Source organism: Budorcas taxicolor, chromosome 4 (genome assembly GCF_023091745.1).
Source record: "Budorcas taxicolor isolate Tak-1 chromosome 4, Takin1.1, whole genome shotgun sequence".
NCBI lineage: Eukaryota > Metazoa > Chordata > Mammalia > Artiodactyla > Bovidae > Budorcas > Budorcas taxicolor.
Genome location: NC_068913.1, coordinates 46580712 through 46597131, shown reverse-complemented (window position 1 = coordinate 46597131; position 16420 = coordinate 46580712). Strand labels below are relative to the sequence as shown.

At 40.4% G+C, this 16420-nt stretch overlaps 1 protein-coding gene across 1 annotated transcript in view; it reads left to right on the top strand.

Moving 5' to 3' along the window:
• Positions 1-3012, top strand: part of RELN (reelin) — a 536555-nt gene extending 533543 nt beyond the window's left edge. The window contains exon 65 of the mRNA XM_052638374.1: positions 2916-3012. Within this exon, the coding sequence (XP_052494334.1) occupies positions 2916-3012 (97 nt within the window). The remainder of the gene's footprint in view (positions 1-2915) is intronic.
• Positions 3013-16420: the final 13408 nt, after the last annotated feature.

Here is a 16420-nt window from a genome sequence, read left to right as displayed (position 1 = left end):
GGTGGGGGGAGTGGGGCACACATGCTACACCCAGAGAAGTTTAGTCAAGGGGAGCCAAGATATGAACATGAGTCATCTCCATGCAAAGCACAAAAGGAACAGTATGAGGATTCAAAGTAGGGGCGGAAACCTACTGGCAGGGGTGAGCAATAAAAAAAAAATGTAATACTTGCAAAATAAGTAGAAATTTAGGAAGCTGGGTTGAAGATTATCCAGTAAGGCAGGTGGAAGGGACTCAAGGTGAGTTTGAATAGAGATGTCTGTAAAGTACAATAGATGAAAGGACAAGATTAAATCAACCTTTTTAACAAGATTAAATCAATGTTTGATGGAGGAGCCTGGTAGGCTACAGTCCATGGGGTCACAAAGAGTCAGATATGACTGAGCAGCTTTTCTTTCTTTCTTTGCACATTACACAAATTTCTTTGCAATTACACATTCAGTGATACTTTCTTGGTATTTATGGTTTCTCTTCAGTGGTGTTTCTTTCATAAGCAGAAAGGATGAGGAGGCTAGCTTAGGGGACCACTGTAATATAATAGCTCAGGGAAATTCAGGGAAAGAGCACTCATGAAGTGTCCTAGGATGCTGGCAGGAAGATAGCTAGTTCCAGGTTAATCTTCTGTAACTAAAGAGGTGAGAGGATTCTTTCTCCTGACGCTTGATTAGTTCAATACATTAGGTCATTGTTCTTTTTTTATAACTAGACTTTATATAGGCAGCAAGTAGTACTTCTCACCACTAATAAATAATATATACATTTATTTCCTCCTTCAACTGTGACATTGAAACTGGTCAACTTGATTGATACATATAATATTAACACATCAGGGGAATGGGGAGGACAGTCAAGCTATCTGAAAACAAAACCAGATTGTTTTTTCTTTTTCTCTATAATGTCTTCAGAGTATATTTTGTTTCCATTCTATCACTTCTAACATTTCCATAGGATAGAAATCCAGGGTGCAAGTTATTATCATTTTATTTTGTAAACTGTAGATCAATGCAATGTCTTGTTATCAAGTTTTAGCACAAATGCTATTACTTTTTGATCAAGTATATCTGATAAAATTCACTTTATATATTTTTCTTTGAGAGATTTTATTATAAATTTTATTTTCTAATGATGTAACATCTATAAAATCCTCATTTTAAAGGTTTCTGTATATTACAAATGTTAGTATAATATCTAGGTAAAACAATTATTTTACATCTTTGCATATTTTATTTTACATGTTTTACATCTGGTCTGTTGAGCAGAAGAATACACTGCTCAGTGCAAAATTAGTCTTTCCTTCCTCTGTAACCCAATGCAAATTCATATCATATTTACCTTCATGGTGAAATCACATCACATGACATTATCCTGCTCCATGCACATTTTAGATGGTGCAGTGGTAAAGAATCCAACAGCAATGCAGGAGAAACAGGAGACGAGGGTTCGATCCCTGAGTCAGGAAGATCCCCTGGAGGAGGAAATGGCAACCCACTCCAGTATTCCTGCCTAGAAAATTCCATGGACAGAGGACCCTGGCAGGCTACAATTCATGGAGTAGCAAAGAATTGGACATAACTGAGCACACAAACAAGGAAGAAAAGACTTTAAGACAAGACAGCATTCAAGAGATTGAGTGAATTTGGAAAATACTAAGAGGCTCACTCTTAGAAAACACATTTTGATGCTATATAGAAATATGTTGTCACTCCGGTCCATGTGTGAAAGGAGTCTGATTCTTTTTAGTGATCTTATGGATAAGTATCCTTCTTAAATTACATTTTCCATATCAGAACTTTAACAGCTATCTCTGCCAGTATCATGCATATTTTTACAGGTTCCTAAAATTCATTTTCAGAATTTTTATCAGCTTGACCTTGAGTATGTATGTATGAATGTGTGTGTATATACATGAGGGGGATATGTGCACATAGTTTTACATCTCGGAGAAGGCAGTGGCACCCCACTCCAGTACTCTTGCCTGGAAAATCCCATGGACGGAGGAGCCTGGTAGGCTGCAGTCCATGGGGTCGCTAGGAGTCGGACACGACTGAGCGACTTCAGTTTTACTTTTCACTTTCATGCATTGGAGAAGGAAATGGCAACCCACTCCAGTGTTTTTGCCTGGAGAATCCCAGGGACGGGGGAGCCTGGTGTGCTGCCATCTCTGGGGTCGCACAGAGTCGGACACAACTGAGTCGACTTAGCAGTAGCAGCAGTAGTTTTACATATATACATTCACTTACACTTTCTATTTTATCATCTTTTTTTCAGTAGGGTGTCTCCTTCATAAGGCCATGTTCATAGAATATGACCCCAGCTGCTTACTGTTTGAGGAAGGCAGTAAAATCTGATATTCTGAGAAAAAACAATTGCTTCTTCATTTTGCCCCTGAGACTGCAGGAAATAGGAAGATCAAGCTGATTCCGAAAAGAAGTTTGTTTTTCCTTTGTTTTTGTTTCTCAAGCTTTAAATGGCAATGGTTGCTGGAAGAATCAAATTGTCCTTCCTACTTGTTAAAGATGTATGTAAATAAGGTAATAGGCATAGTACACACTTTATCTCAGATTAATTCCATTCAAGTCAGCCTTTTCAGAAAGAGTTCGAGAATAAAATTAAAAATCCAAAAACAGTTGCAGTCCACTTTTGCAATTAATCAAGAGAATTTACCATTTGTTATAGTTCAGAACTCACTCATGAAAAGAAGGGGATTTCTTCAAGGCCAAAGGCAGTGAATGCAGTTGTCAACCTTTAGTTCTTCTGTCCTGGGTGGTAATGTTAGCATGGCCTATAAACCCTGAGAATTTTCCAAAAAATAGCAGGGTAACTTAGGACGTAGACTAGATTGTGCTTCCAGTGATGGAACTTACATGCTCTTTCTTTTTTCCCTCCCTGCTTCTATCCTTTCTGATTTTAACAGCACTCGCAAACAAAATTACATGATGAATTTTTCACGACAACATGGGCTCAGGCACTTCTACAACAGAAGACGAAGGTCACTTAGACGATACCCATGAAGAATCAAAAAGTTTATTTTTCCTTCCAATATGTGATGTGTTGTTTCGCATTCTTTTAAATCTCGCACTGCATCTGATATCAGGAAACTTCTGTGAAGGACTTAGTGATTAACTGAAAGCCCTTCTCAAGACCAAGTGTATACCACTTTCCCACACTGTGAACTAATGACAAGTGACTTATTTCTTATAAGTAAATGTCTTCATGTTGATGTATCTGTGCAAATTGTGATCTGTTGTAATATCAGTTACAGTAGCAGTATTAAAAATAAGAAATAGTTTAACAGAAAAAAAAGTTTAAGCACAAAAGTTTAAGAGATTTTATGTTTAAAATGGCATTTAGTACAGTATTTAACATTCTTGGTCACAAAGCTATTTAAGTGGACTGTATTTCAGCTATGTATCATGTTTTATATGATTAAATTATCATTGTTGGTTCTTTATGTATTCTCTTCTACAATATAACACATTGACACTGTATTTACTTATTATGTTGCATTATTTTTTGCTGCTGAATTTCAGGCTACTTATATTCTACAGAAAATTCATTGAAATACCTACTCATGAAGATAGTTGTAAAGAATTGTATCTCCTTTAATATACCCCTCGAAATGTATGTTGGTTTAGCGTTGTTTGTGGATAAGAAAAATGCTTGACCTTGAAATATTTTCTACTTAAAAAAATTGTGGATGAAAACCCTATCTCCCACAAAGGAGTTCCCATTTCCTTGTCTAAAAGATACTTTTAAAGTGTTCTGTGGCTGATTTACTAACAGTAAGTGCCATTTTGTGTCTGTGATAACAGAGTGATTTGTAAAACAGTGGATGTTTTCATTGTGTTCTCTTTGTGGACTGTTTTTCCTGTGGGTCATATTCATACCTTCTGATGAAGTTGTACCAACACCAGCAACGTTATAATGGCCCTGTAGCCCTGAACTCTCTATTAACGTAACAAAAAGGTTGCACTCTAGGGTGAACCAAGCTTAAAGTCCATGCTTAAATAAAAATTATGTTCAAAAACCATTTGAAGTTCATTTGTTATTTGCTGTTTGTGTCTTTATTTGTTGTTTGTGTGTAGGATTGGTAAGTCTGGGCAGGTTTGGAAAGAACAGTGTCAGATATATTTACTGGTTTTTTATTGTTCTGTCGTTGATAATAGCCATTATGAAGCCATGCTTTTCAATGTAGCCATTTGGGTTTTTCCTATTATTCACTCTGCAGTCACGCCAAGAAAAGTCAGTAAAGAATTCTGAAAATTATTTAACTCCTGAGAATTTTGTTAGCTGCTGACATAATGCCTAGCTCATAAGTACTCTGCATTCATTCAGCAAATATCTATTAAGTGCTTGTTATGTGACAGTGCTGAAGATTAAAAATGCTGACAGACATTTTCCTTGCTTGTTTTTAACATCTACAAAATAATAAATATGTTAATTTTGTTGTATTTGTTGGTTTTCCAGAGGGTTAAAAATACATATATCTAGGTAAGAATGCATTGAATGGCAGTAGTATTTCTCATTGAATAGGGAAACAATAGGGATGATCTTGCTGAGAAGTTTAGTTAAATTTTATTCTGAGTCTAGTATCAAATCCATTGTGAATCATTTCCTTGAAGATATAAAGGCCTTTTTTCTACTTAATGTAACACATGACACTTCATATAATTTGGTGCATATGTTGTCCATAAATATTTATAACTATTGTTCTTAATTGTTGATTCTTCTTTTTTCAGAAATTGTCAGATGATGGTTCACCATTTGGTAGTATTTTGTTTCATTTTTTCACTGATATAAGAGGTTGAATTTTTCCCAAAGCCTTATCTTTGCAAGTAATTTATGTGTGCCATAGACCTATCCCCTGACTGATAAAATATTTACAATGCCCTCATCCATGAGTCTTACCCTCAGAACAGGATTTGAACTCCCCACCAATTCATCTCAAAGTTTAATAGCATACGTTGGGACTTACGTCTGTTGATTTATTTAATTTGAAAATATAGTTCAAGTAGGAATTCGAGTAGTGTGGACTCAACTGACTTATCTTGCTGAAGGAAACAAAGTTTAGTAACAGATAAAAATATACATTTTTATGACCAAGTTTCCATGATTTCTACACAGTTATTTCTTATTCACCACACATTTTAATGTAAACTACACTCCAATCTAATCTAGTCAACATCACTTGTATTTTACCTTTTACCTAAAAAAAATAACATGTATTACTTTTAAAATTCCCCAAACTTTCTTCCTTATGTTCCAAGGTTAAAGAAAGAATTATGGGAGATCAGTTAAAACATGTATCCATTCATTTTAATGTTTTCCGGTTGATATTTTGACAGCAAATTGTATTCTTCAGCCAGTTCCCTGATGCTAGGACATCAAGAATATTGAAAACAAGAAAATACAGTTAATATAAATCTTTGTAGAGAGCAGTTTAATATCAGTAACACTGAATATGTTACAATATCAGTAAAAATTGCATTTGTGTATACAGCACGACCCAGTTACTTCTAGGTATTTACCATAGTGAAACTCACATATATACACAAATGTGTATAAGAATGTCACAACAGCATTATTTGTAATTGCAAATAATTAGAAGCAATCAAGTGTACATCAAGAGAATGGATAAATTGTGATTTATTTGCATAATAGAATATTGTGATGGAAATGGATAAACAGTACATCTCTTAATGATAACAACAAAAGTTGCGAAATTATAAACATGGTTTAATGCCATTCATCGGATCTTAAAATTTGCTAACAAATACCACATGTTGCATATGAATACATGCATAAATGGCAAAAATATAAAACCATGTGTGGTACTGGTACATACAAATTCATAACAGCAGTTACCTCAGGTGAGGAAATAGGATCAGAGTGGGATACGTGGAAGACATTGACTGTGTCTAAAATATTTCATTTCTTTAAAAGCCAAAATAAAATATAATACAATGTTAAGGCTTGAATTACGGGGTCGCAAAGGGTCGGACACGACTGAGGGACTGAACTGAACTGAACTGAAGGCTTGAATGAGTTTTGTGTACAAATGGGCTTGTCATATTTCTGTTCCCAAGTGAGGATCTAAATACTATCGCAAAAAAAAAAGAATAGGGAATTCCCTGGCAGTCCAGTGGCTAGGACTGGGAGCTTACACTGCAAGGGGCCTGGGTTCAATCCCTGGTCAAGGAACTAATATCCTGCAAGCTGTAAAATATGGCCAAAAAAAGAGAAAATAATAAATAGGCTTTGTCAGGCAAATTCAATGGGGAAATATATTCTAAGAATAAAGCAGCATGTGCAAAAACCAAAGATGGGAAGCAGCTTGCTGCCTTAGGGGAGTCACAGCTCTTTTGAATTTGAGGAGGGGCACCTGGGGAGCAGTGTGGAGAGATGCCAGGGGCCAGTGTTGTTGGCAGCATCAGGAGGGAGGGAAGCAAGCAAGCATTTGCTCAAACTAACAAAATTCAGCTTTTCCCAGGAGGCACTGGGATGAGTCCACTCTGACCAAGGTGTGGAGAGGGGCTGGAGTAAGTTAAGGAAAGAAGCTGGAAGATTAGAATTAATAGGTAGATTTGGGACAACAGCTGAGGAATAATTTTAAGTTTCTGACAAGAATTTTGCTAAGGATTCACACTTCTCCAGAGAAACTACAAACTGCTTCACATACAAAATACAGTAGTAAATACAAAAAGTAACCTATGCATTTATTTATTGTGCAAAAGGGAGGGAAAAAAACAGCTGATAGTGCAAGAATTCCAGTTCAGAGGTGAGACAGTCTTGTCATCATTACTGTATCTTCCATTTAGTCCTTTGGGTGCTTATTATAAATGAATTTTTACAGTATTTTTAAAATCCAACATGGATGGAAATGGATGCTGTCTTTATAGATGTGGGAGGCCATGCAATGACAGTGGGAAAGCCCGCCTCTCTCCAGTGGCCTCATTACCTTATTCCAGCCTCTGGATCCACTGTCTAGAAACCATGCCAATACAGCAGAGAAAGAGAAATTAAGTCTGGAAATGTAATTTTTTATGGAGAGAATACTGGTGAATCATTTGTGGTAATACATATGAATAATAAAAAGGCAGAAACTGTAAGAAATACTGCCTCAGTAAATCTAAAGACAGTAAACTAACACCAAAATTATTACAGAAATTCCTGAATATTACTGTCCATAGAAAACAGACATACTGTGATAAGTGAGGCACTTTTGACCACCTCTACAATTATCTTAACAAAAACTAAACAGCTCCCTTAAACATTAAAGAAGAAAGTCAATCCTTACAAATTCTAATGTAATTTCTTTCACATTCATATTTTAGGTGATTTGAAGTTAATTATTTGGTCTCCCTCTAAATTTCCTATCTGTAATAAAATATTTATAACTATAAAATATTGGAAACTACATAAATATCCAAACATAGGTGAGTGAGTGAACACAGTGTGGTACATACACACAATGAAGTATTATGTAACTGTTAAAAAGAATGAATGAAAATCTCTATGAAGCGATATACAGTGATTTCCAGAGATACTGAGACATGAAAAAAAGCTGAGGAAAAAAAGAGCATTCACAGTCACCATTGTTTGAGAAAGGAAACTAGAACACATACCTATAACTGCCTAGCTTTGTGATGAGAAACCAGGAAGAATAAGCCAGGAAACCATGAAGTTGTTTACTCCTGGGGGGACCGGGTAGAATGGAACAAAGGAGGGAAGACATTTCTCTGACTACATTGGTATAGCTTTCACTTTGGGGATCAATATTAATCTTCTACAAATTTAAAAATTAAATCAAGCCACCAAAAGGAAAATAAACTAAACTAGAAACAATAGCACTATCTAACTCACAAAGCTGTCCTAATATGAGTTAATACAGGTACAGTGCTTAGAACAATGCCAAGCACATGTGCCAAATACTGAGTGATACTCAGTATTACTGTTACAATTGTTGTCATACTAAGTCACCTGACTTACTTCCAAAACTAGTTTATAATCTACCTGTCTACAGTGTTACTGCTCAAAATCTGGCCCTCTAATCGGCCCACCAGCCTCACCCAGGAACTTGTTAGAAGTGCCTATCTCAGGCCCCAACCCAGATGGACTCAGTCAGAATCTGCATTTTTAACAAGATCTCCTATGTACATTATAGTACTGACAAGGTAATCTCATAAGGTGACAAAGTGTCAAATGGATAACACCGGAAATGTATGTCACAGGTACCAAATTCCTCCTCAGTATCTCACCGTTAGGATTTATTCAGAGATGATCAAAGTCTGAAGAAAAGTACACACACCGAGATATCAGTTAAGTTCATCAGCGGACTCTCAGGCTAGTGTGGTACCCTTGAAGAGAGTGCCCTCGTGTGGAAGAGAGAGGAATTTCTAGCTCTTCCTCCCAGGCAGCGTTGTGAAGGTGATGCTCGGCCTCTGAAGAGACGGTACTAGTTCTACAGGCGCACTTTTCAGCTTTAAAAGAGCCGCCGCGAAGTAACTAGCTAATCATACAGTCGCTTTGGAAATGCAAAAACCGGGGGGGGGGGGGGTGGTGACTCTAATGAACCAACCATAATCCTTGCTAAGATAAGGCCATAAGAAAGTTTTTATACCGAAATCATTTCTGCCGTTCCTCTTCTTGGATTGGAGCACTCTGGCCACGGTGCTCTTATTAGGCATTAAAAGCAAAACAGGCTCTTTCCTTCCCTCCTTTCTCCTTATTTTATCCCTTCCTTCTTTCCATACTCCATCTTCCCTCCATTTACCTTCCTGTTTGCTAAACCGCATATCAGGTCGCATTACTTAATAAAAAACAAAAACTGATTTGTACATTCTAACTCGAATGCCTGGGAAAGAATCCGTGGCGCATATGTTCAAGTGTTTATCCGAGGCAACTCCTCAAAGCTTAAAAAAAAAAAAAAACCCTTAACATTGTCATTCAGTTTTGTCATTGTTCCTGTGTCAACGTGATTCTCCATAAGGAGTGTATTTTGAAATACATATTAACTGACTTTCATTAAAGAAAACTAGTAGCATATGTTTCCCACTTGAATACTACCGCTTTATTCACCGTGTTTGCTCCACGAATCCCATCGTCAAGACCCCGTGAGCAGCGGGAGACAGACGGGGGTGTCGTTTCCGTGGCCTTGGGGGGCTGGACGGGCGGCGTATAATTTCCAGCACACCTTAAAAGTTCTAGAAGTTGGAGAAGAGACCTCTGGGTCGCAGGGGTCGCGCGGCGGGGGGCGGGGCGGGCTCGGGTTACGGGCCCCGCGGGACGTCGCGCCTCCACAGCCTGTCAGGGAAGCAGCGGCGCGGCATCGAGGCGGCGGCGGCGGCGGCGGCTCCGGAGCGCGGCGGGGCGGCGGCTCCGCCAGGGCAGCGCCGGGGAGCGCCGGCCGGTGAGTGCTCGCGGGCCAGGGCCGGGCCGGGGCCGGGGAGGAGCTGCTGCGGCGCGCACGGAGCGCCCACCGCCAGGCCCTCGGGGACCCGCGGGATTCCCGCGTCGCCGCCTCTCCCGGCACCTCTAGCTCCGCTCTGTCTCTTGGGCTCTCCTGAAACTGCTTTCCTAAAGTGAATTCAACATTTGACTTGCCCACACCGTGCCTATCTCTAGCACCTGGCGGGAACGTCTCAAGAAGCGCCTTCCTTTGCAAACCTCCGGCACAGGCCTCCCTGTCTGCAGCGGCCGCACTTTTTTTTTTTGCCAGACGTTTGCGTCTTTACTGGACGTGCGCAACTCTTTGGTTCTGACTCAACCCTTTGCTGTTCACAACTTCGCTTTCGCAGCTTCTCAGGTGCTCAGAACGTTCTCAGCCTTGCCGTGCTGTGCGCAGCCTCTAGACACCTTCTTACTGCAGCCCGGCGCATCCCCCAGCCCCGCGGTTGCCCTCGCCTGCTCTCTGGAGCCGAGCGCCGCCCGTAGTCCAGCCGGGAGTCGGGGTGGGTTCTGCCTCTTGGACGGCCAGGGTTCCCCGAGAGGGTCTGCAGTTCGTAGTCGGGACGGCTCCCCTCCGCGCCCGGGGGAAGCTTGTACCTGGAGTCCCTGGCTTCTCCATATGCGGAGGCCTTGCTGAGGGCCTTCCTGCCCTGAAATTGGGCAGTGGTACGCTTCTAAACACTTGCGGTGATGGGTGCTAAACACTTGCCGTGATGGGCGCTCAACCGCAATAGAGGTTCTGATACGAGGGCCTCTGACTTATATTTAATAAAATAGTTGATCAGGAAATCAGTTTACTTGTTACGACTGCCTCGTTGAGGCGCACTCTGGGCAAAACCCACGAGGAAGCGTGCTAGAAGCTGTGCAAGGACCTTCGCTGTAGGGAAGGCAGCAGTCAGGCTGTGAGGAAGGTGGGGAGACCTTTCTTCACTGGGATGAGTACTGTGTATCAATCCGAGGTCTAAAATTTTCAAAACACGTAAGGAAACACAACAGATATGGCAGGTTCAGGGTGGAGGGTGCGCTGAGATTCAGCGTTTTCTTATCTGAAAAGTGGGAACAATGTCTATTATATAAATGTATCATTTAAGGTAAGCTTGGCAAATGCAGGGGAATTTGAAGGATGCAATAGGAAGTGCATGCCTTCTTGAAGTGAAATTTGAAATAGTTTTATGCCACGCAATCCTTAGAATTATTCCATAGTTTTTCTGTTTCTGAAGACTTTCTGGCAGGGGACAGGAGGCAAGAAAGAGAAATTCAATCTAATTTACATTAGAAAGAAACTTGGGGTGAAGAATTCCTAGGTAAGGTTGCTATGGCTGATACCTTAAGTGCACTGCTGGAAAGCATTCTAGCCTGTAAGTAACACCTGAAGCCCCAATTCTGTTACGTAGGGTTTCTTTTCTTTTTTTTCTCTGTAACTACTCTGAAACTATACAGAGTTACACGTCCCTCATTAATTTATGAGTGATACCAAAAGAATTGACTCACTCCAACAAGAATTTGAGCTCCTTTCCTGTATGAGGCACTTTGCTAAGAGCTGCAGAAGGATGAAAGATGCGGGAACTTAACAATTAAAACAGGAGTAGCAACAACAGTGGGCTGATTTGTAAAGAGTGGATGCAGGTGTGCACTGCCTACTCAATTTAAAATCAAAACCAGTTGGGCTTTTATTTATTTTAAATGCCATGTGTACCCCCTGATATCCTAATTATTTGGCAATTTATTTTTCCTATCATTGCCAGTGGTCTACATTTTAGTAATTCCAAAGGAAAAGGTTTTCTAGGAAATACAACTAAATAAGAATATAAGTCCGTTTTCCCTAGTGTTTGCATTATCATTAAGCTAGTGAAGTCAAAATCAACAAGAAAAATTAGGAGATGATTACTTTCTTTTCCTTTCATTTCAATCTAGTAAAACAAAGACAGCATGAATAAGTTTAATACTCTGTTGCCTCCCAAACTGTTTTATCTAAGTCCATTCTTTTGGAGGATGATCCACCTTCATGAAATCTTTCCATCTTTCTTTTGGAAGACAGTTCCAGAGGCCAATTTCACAAAACCTTTCATTATAGACACCAGAAGCCATCAACATCATCACACCATCTTCTTCCCAGTTTTACCCTTTTAAACAGTTGTGTTCTATGGGGCTTTAGGGAGGGGACAGGTCATTTTTAAAATCTGGTCAAAGCTAGGACTTTATCCTTGGAAAAAATGCACATGCATTCAGAATATTGTATATCTCGTGGAGGATTCATGGTGCCTTGCTCAAGAACAAGGGCTTTGTGGAAATGAAGCAAGGATGTGGGTAAATCTAAAAACTGTGGGTATAATTTAATTTACTTCAAATGGAATAATACTTGGCTTTTTGAGTTAGTGTTCTCTGAATGGGAAGTAAAAGCTATTATTTATAAAATGCTAAAGACAAATTAATCCTATTAATTTTTTAGTTGATCATGATCAACTTTTATCTTGAACATTATTAATCTGGTTTTTCAGTTTTTGTCATTCTTCTCAAGGAAATGTTTCTGAGATTATTTTTCTCTCAGCACTGATGCCTCATTCAGGATGGTTTCTCATGTGCCAACTTTTGTCATATGGGAATGGCTGAGTTCAAACTTTGAACTTGCTCACTTGCACAGTTCATACAGGAAGAATATATGTCTCACATAATTACCATATTCAGTTTGAACCACTGTGACAGCAGTAGTTGTGTCTTGGAGAGAGTTGGTTGGTATTAGGAGTGAGTGGAGAACATTAAGAATATCTTGGATGTAGCTTCTTTTAAAGAACCAGCAACCTCTGGATTAACTTTCCTTCTTCTGTCTCTAGGGCCAAGGAGCTAGCTCTGTCTTCTCCGACTCTCAGCCCCATGAATCAGGGTTTCATTGAGCTGCCCTAGACCTGCCATCTGGGTACCCTGCCCCCTGCTCTGTGTGCTGCACGTTGGATCTGGCTAAGTAGAGGCCCCCTGGAACTAGTAAATGGTAGAGTGAATCATAGGTAGTAATGGATTTTACCTGGACTACGATTCGTAACATTTCCAGAAGCCAATATCACATTGCACTATTTGGAAGAAAACAAGGCACAGAATGCCAGAAGCATCACTGCTTACTCTCTCTTTTTAATTTGGACCAAGACCAACCCAGTCGATCCTTAGAAATGAACCAGTTTCGACTTTCCTTATATTTTATTATTTATTTATTTGGCTGCATTGGGTCTTAGTTGTGGCACTCGGGATCGTGGTGGCATCAGGTGGGATCTGTCTGCTGCACGCAGGCTCCATAGTTGTAGTGCACAGGTTTAGTAGCATGTGGGGTCTTAGTCCCCCGAGCAGGGATCGAACCCATGTCCACCATGGAAGGTGGATTCTTAACCACTGGACCACCAGGGAAGTCCCTTAACTTACCTTATTGTTGAGTCACAACTAGGTAGCTGGTCCGGAGAAGGCAATGGCACCCCACTCCAGTACTCTTGCCTGGAAAATCCCATGGGCGGAGGAGCCTGGTGGGCTGCAGTCCATGGGGTCTCAAAGAGTCAGACACGACTGAGCGACTTCACTTTCACTTTTCACTTTCCTGCATTGAAGGAAATGGCAACCCACTCCAGTGTTTTTGCCTGGAGAATCCCAGGGACGGGGGAGCCTGGTGGGCTGCCGTCTCTGGGGTTGCACAGAGTCAGACACGACTGAAGCGACTTAGCAGCAGCAGCAGTGGCAGGTAGCTGGTGGCACCCCTCCAACGTCTTTGATGGATGTGCTCAGTCATGTCCAACTCTCTGTGGCCCCATGGACTATAGCCCTCCAGGGTCCTCTGCTCATGGAATTTTCAAGGCAAGAATACTGGATGGGGTTGCCATTTCCTACTCCAGGGGATCTTCCCAACCCAGGTATTGACCCACGTCTCTTGCATCTCCTGCATTGGCAGACTGATTGTTTACCACTAGTGCCACCTGGGGAGCCCTTCGAATGCCACTGATACACACTAATTAGATTAGTAAATTAATGGACATCATGGTTTTAATCCAAGCTCTGCCTTTAACTAGGTACATGGGCAAATAACAAATTAAATTCCTTGGACCGCATTTTTCTTGTATAAAATGAGGGTGGCATAAGGGATCAGTGGTTTTCAACTACTACTATGTAGTCCCACATGTCTGAATCACATGTAGAATTTACTTAAAATATGTACATACACTGGGTCAGAGATTCTGATTTAATTGGACTGGGGCAGGGCCAGACATCTCTATTTTTTAAAAACCCTCCTCCACCCCACCCCACCCCCCAAGAAATGCTAATAGCCAGCCAAGGTTGAGAATCCCTGAGTTACACCAACATTAAGAACTGATTCTAAAATGGTGTAACTTAAAGATACAAAAGCAGACGGGTAAAACCTGTGTCATGTGTGGCTTAGCCCAGAATTACATACACTGCACAGTAACCAAGCCTACACACACTTTTCTAAGAAGCAGTCCAAATCAAGCAATTTAAACTTATTCAAGGAAGAGTCTGTGCCTTCTCGCCATTTCAGTATTCCCACGATGCTTTGCGAGTTCTCAGCACCTTGTACATTTTGATGGACTGAATAAGATATAACTCTGCCCCTCTGAAATGATTAGCTGTTCCTGCAGGTCCCCAGGGACAATTATCTCTCTTCTCTTGGTGTCCATGCCTGTGTTTACTAGCCTATTGAAAGTTTCTCCTAGAGGTGATCTGTGACTTTCTGGGGTTGAGCAGAAGGTGTCAGCAAGGGATAAGGATGATCGCATTGATTGTTGCTGAAATGTGAGCTTCTGTGACCAAACTGAGATAAAAAAAAGAAAAAAAAGATCCTCACACCTTCTCAAGTATTTGTAGACTATCGAGTTACCAGAACTGGGATAGGGAAAAAGAGCACATTGTTTACCTTCATCGTTTGTTGGGACCTAATCTTGTTGCCATTACATCGTAAATTCAATTCAAGTTCACACTTTGAAAATTATTCTTCAAGTTAGAGATAGAAGTTACTGTAATCCATGAAATTTCTGTTTATCTTTCTCTTTTTTTCCCTCCCGCTGCCCTTCATATTCCAGAATACTTAGAAGAAGAGAAAAACAGTGTGTATGTGTGACTGTCAGATCAGTAAAGAGAAACAGACATGAGTTGACAAAGGATGAAGAGGCATTAAGGAGAAAGGAGGCCCATGGATCACTTAATTTTTTCTTTTCTCTCTGCTATTGGGCTTAGAGCTGCTCTACAATTATTCTCCAATTTTCTAAAGTTTAAGCAAATTGTATCCCAGCTGCTATGTGTTAGTAAATGTGGGCTTGCAGCCCATGATCCGGTGTTGCTTGCATCTCCCGTACATGGTGTGTTGAGTGCTATCTTAATGGGGTGCAGCCTGGACATGTTGTTGTTTAGTCACCAAGTCATGTCCAACTCTTTTGCAACCCCAGGGACCCGCCGTGCTCCTCTGTCCATGGGATTTCCCAGGCAAGAATACTGGAGTGGGTTGCCATTTCCTTCACCAGGGAATCTTCCCTACCCAGGGATCTAACCTGCATTGGCAGGCTGTTTCTTTACCACCAAGCCACCAGGGAAACCCAACTTGGTCTAAATTCAGCACTGACTAGTCCCAGGGCCTGTCTTAATCCTAAATAATGTCTTAGGTTGGGCAGTATTTTTTCTGGAGTGGAAAGCTACTGACTCCAGAGCTCTTTGTGTCTCGGAGCTGCCCTTCCCTGGTGCCAAAAATCTGATGGAGAACCATAGACCCAACTCAGCAATCACCTTTCCATCTGCACTCACTCAAAAAAGTTTCTAAGGTTGGATTCATTTTATGTGTTTATTGCTGAACATTGTTCCCAAAGATTTAGTGATACTGGATACATGCTGTTTTGTTATTTTATAATTTTTTCTTTTTCTACTTCTCAAAATGAATTAACATAGGAATAAATGTACTAGAAAAAAGATGATTTTATGATCATAACTTTAAATCTAACAAAAAAGTTTATTCTTGCTAAACTCAAACACCAGTTATGTGTTTATATATAAGCATTTGAAAGTGAAAGAAAGTGTAGTTGCTTAGTCGTGTCCGACTCTTTGAGACCCCATGGACTGTAGCCTGCCAGGCTCCTCTGTCCATGGAATTCTCTAGGCAATAGTGCTAGAGTGGATTGCCATTCCCTTCTCCAGGGGATCTTTCTGACTCAGGGATCGAACCTGGGTCTCTCACATCACAAGCAGATTCTTTACCATCTGAGCCACAAGAGAAGTCTTGTCCTCCCACAAAAATCTAATATTTGAAGATAGTTAAGTATAGTCAGGGTTCTTAGGATCATCACCAGTTTGCTTTTTAATCTTTTATTCCTCAAAACACCTGAATATTGTAAGGTAATTAAAAATGATAACATTTTCTTAACTGATTCCTGTTTTACTGAACATTTAACAACGGTCACCAAAGCTAGCAGGGGTTTTCATTTCTTCCTTCTTTTCTTCCTTCCTTCCTTGATTCATTCAACCATTCAACACATGTCTAGTGAATTCCTACCACTAACCTGTCCTCATGGTAGTTACAAATAAAAGTAATGTAATTTTGATTTTTGTGAAGAGAGGAGAGAAGACAGAAAATAAAGTGAAATACAGTGTGGGCTAGATGGTGATACATACTGTGGAGAAAAATAAAACTGGGAAGAAGGCCATGGAGGAGGTGCACAATATTTAAAATAAAGTGGCCTGCAAGGTGGTGGAAAAAGTTATGAAGCTTTCTGGGCGTGGAGCTTTCTGGCAAGCGCAAAGGTCCTGAGGCAGTTATTTGCCTGGTATATTCATAAAACAGCAGGGAGGTTTGAATGGCTGGAGCAGAGTGATGAGGGTTAAGTAGAAGGAAATGAAATCACCTAAGAAAGGGGCAGCTGAGAGGTAGAGTTTGGGAGGGCGTGAAAGATCTTGTAGGTCCTTATAGGGCCTTTTCAGTGGGATGCTTATAAAGTGAAA